The sequence below is a fragment of the Dufourea novaeangliae genome, unplaced genomic scaffold (genome assembly GCF_001272555.1).
Source record: "Dufourea novaeangliae isolate 0120121106 unplaced genomic scaffold, ASM127255v1 scaffold24, whole genome shotgun sequence".
Taxonomy (NCBI): Eukaryota; Metazoa; Arthropoda; class Insecta; order Hymenoptera; family Halictidae; genus Dufourea; species Dufourea novaeangliae.
Window position 1 is genome coordinate 1,618,762 of NW_015373905.1, and position 6,245 is coordinate 1,625,006.

General features: G+C 46.3%; 1 protein-coding gene across 1 annotated transcript in view; it reads left to right on the plus strand.

Annotated features, from left to right (window-relative positions):
• The first annotated feature begins 2,189 nt into the window (after nt 1-2,189).
• The window catches only part of LOC107193782 (histamine H2 receptor-like), a 61,549-nt gene continuing 57,493 nt past the window's right edge, over nt 2,190-6,245 (plus strand). The window contains exon 1 of the mRNA XM_015583286.1: nt 2,190-2,442. Within this exon, the coding sequence (XP_015438772.1) occupies nt 2,190-2,442 (253 nt within the window). The remainder of the gene's footprint in view (nt 2,443-6,245) is intronic.

Consider the following 6,245-nt stretch of genomic DNA (forward strand, 5'->3'; position numbering starts at 1 on the left):
GTCCACCGATGAAGGATGATTTGGGTAGTCGGTCTCCTCAGATGATTGGCACCCAGGATTTCTCCTTCGTTATTGTCGATCCTCAGATCGGTCCTCCGGTAGCGCCTCAGTCGTGTAGTCCTTACCAGAGTCTGGTATTGGCTGTCCGTTTTGTGGGTTGGCGTACGTCTCCTCGGAGTACGAACTGCATCAGCTCCGTGACTTAGCGGTCTTTAGCGGGATTGCTCTTTTTACATTGCAATTCCAGCGTATTATATTCGATGGTATCCCGATGATATCCCACCGCTGCCACCAAAATTTATTGTGCCCGTGGCGGTACAACGAATAATTTGGGATTCTTGGGTTCGGGTGCGTTCGAAGAATTAGCATTCACCGGTAGTTGAGCGAAAGGAAGAATTTATTCAACTTAAGTTACACTTTGTCGTTGGATATCAATATGCCCGCAGGGCGATGAGCGTCGTTTTTATACAGTCGCATTCGTCTGAAAATGAGGTGGTAGGGGTGTCGGGATGCCATCCGGCAAGACATAGGTTTTGCTTAACAGTTTGGCACGTGTTGCTGACTCGATATTCGTTACTCGTGCCGAGTGACTGCGGACGGTCTCACGGTGTGATATGCTAATACACATCCGGGCTCAACACTTTTATCTGAAGGCTTTGAATAAATTTTAAAATAACTTTGGCCAGCCAGCCAGCTCGAAAAGACGTGTAGGCGAGCGTCGAGCGTCGAACGACAAAGGCCAACGACCGATAGTCGGCATGCAATGTAAACAGACGTAAATGAGATAAGGAATCACGCATGAATGAAAATTTAAACTTTTACACTCTTCAATATATATTAATGAGAGTGTTATGAATGAATTGAAGAGATTCTCACGATGAAAATGCGTTCAAATTTGAGTGTAATTAAACAATTTTTACTCATATGTAATGTTGCGGATAAAAATGATATACTATTGAAAATAGTCCGAATGATATAGTCGTATTTGGACACATTTCCACCGGCAGAATCTCCTCAGTTCATTCGTGACACTTTCATGAATATACATTGAAAATGTAAAAGTATAAATTTTCATTCGTGCGTGATTCCTTATCTCAGGCCTGTCCAACATGTGGCCGGCGGGTCCAAATCGAATAGCGCTCCTAGCGGCTTGCTCTTTCAGCCGAGAGGAATGATCCCCCTCCATATCCATAAGAAGCCCGACGAGATACAGGCAAGAAAGCGTGTGCGCATGAGATCGCAACGCAGACAACTAGGAGAATGGACTGAGTGATGATGGGGACCGCGTCGTGTGGTGATGCTACCCGCGGGCCACATGTTGGACAGGACTTTTTTTTATGGAGGAAAACCTTAATAAAGGTGCATCGCCTCCGTTGGGAACGGAGACGGCCCATGCGGGGTTTCACCCGCTCTTCTCTGGGGGGTGCTATTGCCCCCCCCCCACCTCGGGGACGGCTGTGGTGCTGTCTCTCCACCTCCTACCTACAGCGCCGAGGGGTCACCTCTCGACGCTGTCTTCTCGTGGACCAACCGCGAAAGAGGGTGGTACCCCCAGAACCTTCCCTCGGCCCGGTTGCTCTGAGGGCGACGCGAAGGGTCATCGCGTCTCTGACCGCTATAAATCGCGCCTCCCGCAGGGCAACCCCCTTTGCTTACAGCGGAACAGTTCACACCGCTGTATGTAGAAGAAGAGTGAGGCGGTTCAGGGTGCCCAAGGGCCCCCCGTTCCGATCCCACCTCCGGGAAGGGGGACGCCCGCGGGGGCAGCAGTTTGCCGCCTCCACGCCCGCCTCACTCCTCTTCTTTCATCCCGAGCGGGATCGGACCTTTCCTGATCCTGTTCGGCGGCCTCCTTCCGTGTGAGGATGTCCTCACAGGAGGAGGGCACGACGCCCCAGAGCCCTCTCGTCGCGGACCATGGCTTCTACCACGGCACGCGGCGAGAAGTCCCATCCTACGCGTAGTCAACCTCCGCGCCGCATAGGTGGCACATAGCCGTCGCCTCCGCTCCGATCTTGCACAGGTACTCACCGAAACATCCGTGTCCGATGAGCACCTGTGTGAGGCGGTAGGTTAGCCTACCATGGCCGCGGTCCATCTATGCGTCCAGGCATAGAAGGACCGCCCCGACTACATTTCAGCCACCATAACTTTACCACAGGATTAATCGTGGCATTTCTAGTTCCAGGATGAACGGAACGACGACGTACGCGAGTGCACCCATCACTTTAGCTGAGATAATAGGCTACGAGTCGGAGATAAGAATGAATAAACCAGAGCACGGCCTGGACAATGACCTTGATGTATCTCCGGTTACACTGTCCTCAGCCTGGTCCCGAGTGGCGAGACTACTTTTGCTATCCTCGATGGCCGTTGGTGGTAGCGTTGGAAATATCTTCATGATTTCTGCCGTGGTTGTTGAAGATCAACTTAGAAAACGAGGTTTGTCCCATTTTCAGACATTTATTTAGTTTCTTCTTCAAGTTCCAGTATTTTCAGATATTTACAGTATTTCGAGTATTTTCAGAGATGCCCCACTTACTACACTTTAGAAAACATATGAAACATTGTGTATAATCCAGATCATTCCTTTAATTTAAGCAAAACAAATGAGTGAATAGCGTAATTTGTTGCGTTTCGTGTTTTTTTGGATATATTTACTGAAACAAATAAGTATGTAGGGGTTATACAGGGTGTCTTAGCAAACATGATCATCCTGAATAATGACTTAACGGTACATTTTATGAAAATTTTGAGGCGTGGAACTTAAATGGCTTCAAGGGGCACATGTTATAATGTACGTGCTTCTTTTGTGGGTGGAGGCATTGTTATGTTATGGCCGCCCTAACTTTCGGCCGCCCGATCGCGTTCGATGCTTAGATAGTGATGAGACACCGAGCCGAATTCAAGTCGATCAAGTCAGACAACGTCACGGGGCCTCGGCTCACGGCGACCGTATCAAATCGCTATAAGCATGCGGTGACCGACGTTCGAGTTACAATGTAACACACAGAAGGAATCACCCATGAATAAAAATTTAAACTTTTACTCCTTTCAGTGTACTTTCTTAAAAATATTATGAATAAATAAGTCCACACACGACATAAATCAGACTATATTTACTACCTACAATTGGTATCGCGACATAACGTATGAATAAAAATTGTTTTCAAAAATTTTGAAAAACATTGTACACGTTGCAAATACCGGGGCACCAATTACAGAATTTTCTTCAATTTTTCGGTTGAAAATTCTAGGTGGCAAAAATTAAGAACCCTAAAAAATGATAACAAATGCGAATTTCTTAGTATGTATTGTATCTTACTACTGTTTCGCGGCTATGTACAATACAATATTACACTGACTGCTGCGTGGTCTACGACTGATAACTTTAAATTACGAAGAACTTCCCAAATTTCCGTGTTCTGGCACTACCAAGGCGCGGTTTGTGCACTTGACTCCTCGGTTTGTGGCGCGTACGTAACGAGGGTAATAAAACGGCGGTTTGACGATCTTACCAGGTCGGTTTGACCTCACGACTATGTACCTGGTTTCGCAGTACGGACCCCCTTTAAAATCGCGTGTTAATCAGTTCGCTTCCCAGCGCAGAGTGCTGATCGACGGGCTCGCATCGACAGCGACCTCCCTCGATCAGCACCTGGTGGGGATCGATGCGCACGCAATCTCATTAGATAGAGGGGCATTAGCTCCGCGTTCCTTCTATGGCCGCTGCTCGCCCGTCATATATATATGTCTCTACAATATCTAATTATGTAATCGGAACGGTTACAAGATTAAAACATAAACTTAATGCAATCATTTTAATTAGAGAATACAGCATTACCAAGTCCGTACACATTCGATAGAAATTAATTGGAAATCGATAAGCCGCTTTGTTCAATATTGAGACAAATCAATTGACGGGGGCAGCACTTCCCAATGATCATCAACGAACCGACCATGCAACAGCCGATCAGCCATGAACGATGCATCGGTAATAGCTGGCATCACCGCAGATTCACGCACACCACGCGCTGATAGCTGCGTGTGGCGTGCGCGTCGCTCACCACGAGCCAATCGCGGCCCGTGGCGTGCGTGTCGCTTAGCGAAAGCACCAATTGCAATCATCAACAGTGATACGTCACATCCGTCTTCCTTACAAGCTGGCGGAAACGACGTCTCACTCGCTCTCACTCTTGTCCGGATCGTGGTATCAACCGCATCGTACACGACTCAACAGGTTTTCTGTTAGTGTGACTCTTGTGCACAACTCTTCACTGTTCGTATAAACCGTGAATACCGTGACGGAACACCTACTCAAGAAGCACAACTCTGTACAACCCCGTAGCTCAACTCACCACCAGACCAGCTCACGCCGAATTATCATCATCTGATCGGCCATTGTCGAACCACCTGCGACCACGAGGTGATTTACGACCACCTCGTTGTGCATATCATCGCAGTGGTTACTCATCCGCACGGTAAACATTCAAGTCTCATTTACACGTAGACTATCTTGCAATAGAACAACTCATAGTGTGGCCATTCAGTTCCTAATGAACAGTACTCTACATTTGACTTAATCAAACAGAATCACATGGCCTAACTCACACGATTTACTCAGTGTACGTCAGCTCATTCTTGTTGTAGTCAAATTCTCAAACCTGCTCATCCATTGTTTCCATAAATCTCAATTAAGTTGGTCACTAACTGTCAGATTCACCAGCCATAGGTTACACATTGATACTTCACGTCAGAGATATTAGACTCATTGGTTCATGGAACACTTTGAATTCTGGCTCATTTATTGTTTTACCCACTATTGACTCAATAAAGTAATCACAAAACCAACATGTGTACATTTATTTGCCACACTGCTGTCACCAGACATCCGTTTCAATCCTGGCTCGTTCCTTGCAAATGCCACTCACATACAGTCCACTAAACTCCTACAATTAACAACTAGACACCGAGCATTACGCAACACGCTTATTGATCTACTAGCTTTCTTCTCGCGGTTTCGCTTGCGTAAATTTCTAGACTTGGAAAAATTTCTTTTTAAACGAAATTATAATTAAAGAAGTAAGTATGTTCGAGATTAGACTCGAAGAGAGAGAATCGAAGGAGCACCGTCTTGATTGTGTAACAAAACAATCGCGATACAAATTGTATGTTCTTAAACATTGTCCGATTTATGTCGTGCTTGGACTCATTTTCATCAGGAGTGTCTCCTGCATTCATTCATAACATTTTTAAGATTGTACACTGAAAGAAGTAAAAGTTTAAATGTTTCCTCATACGCAAGGCCGGCCCTAGGGTAGTCGGCGCCCTGCTGCGAAGTTCTTTTATAGCGCCCCCGTCTCCCTATATTTTTTTAAAAACAATAGTGGCTAATTTTCGAGTAATAAAGATATTAAAAATATAATATTGTTATTAACAATTTAATTTTATATAAATCTTTGTGGAGTACCTAGTATACAATGTAATGTAATGAGTTACATAAAACACTACATAAGTACTAAGTAGTATACATAAAACAAAACGGATTTACTCGTATTATAAATTCTTAAATTCTTAAGAAATTTAAATTAATCAGCAAACATTGATATTAAAATTTTACTTTTCTGGCATTTATGCAAGCAAATTCATCAATAATTTCTTTATTACTCAGCATGGTAGCAACACTATGTTCTATTGTAATTATTGTAAAATCTGTGACGAAGTGTCACGTATACGAGCCACCGGGTCATACATAATACGGAGAACACCGATACCGCGGCATGCTCTACCGTTCTCTCTCGTTCACACACCACCCCCCCCCCTTCCTTCCTAGGCCGACGCACGGCCGATGGAGAGCGGCGAACACACGGCACTGACGCACTCACTCGCTCCGATTGGAATGTGCGTTCCGACGGAGAGAGCCGACCCCGTGACTCTCGCGGTCTCGCTCGCTCAGACCAATTTTTTTTTTTTTTTTTTTTTACGTGAGGGAATGCATTTACGCACACCCCCGCCATCCTCCAATGTGGGCGGATTGGGCAAGGGTAGTGTAGGACTCTCCCCCAATAGGGCAAAGCCCAGGGGGAATACCCACTAAACCCTCACGGTGGCCGGGCTCGGCGCTATGCGGGGAGGCACCGGGATCTCTTGCGAACACAACCGGTACCTCCCCAGCGCCAGCTCCGACAGTTGACGGCGGAGCGCCCTCTCAGTGGTGGGGGAAGCGGAGATCTCCCCCCCCCCCC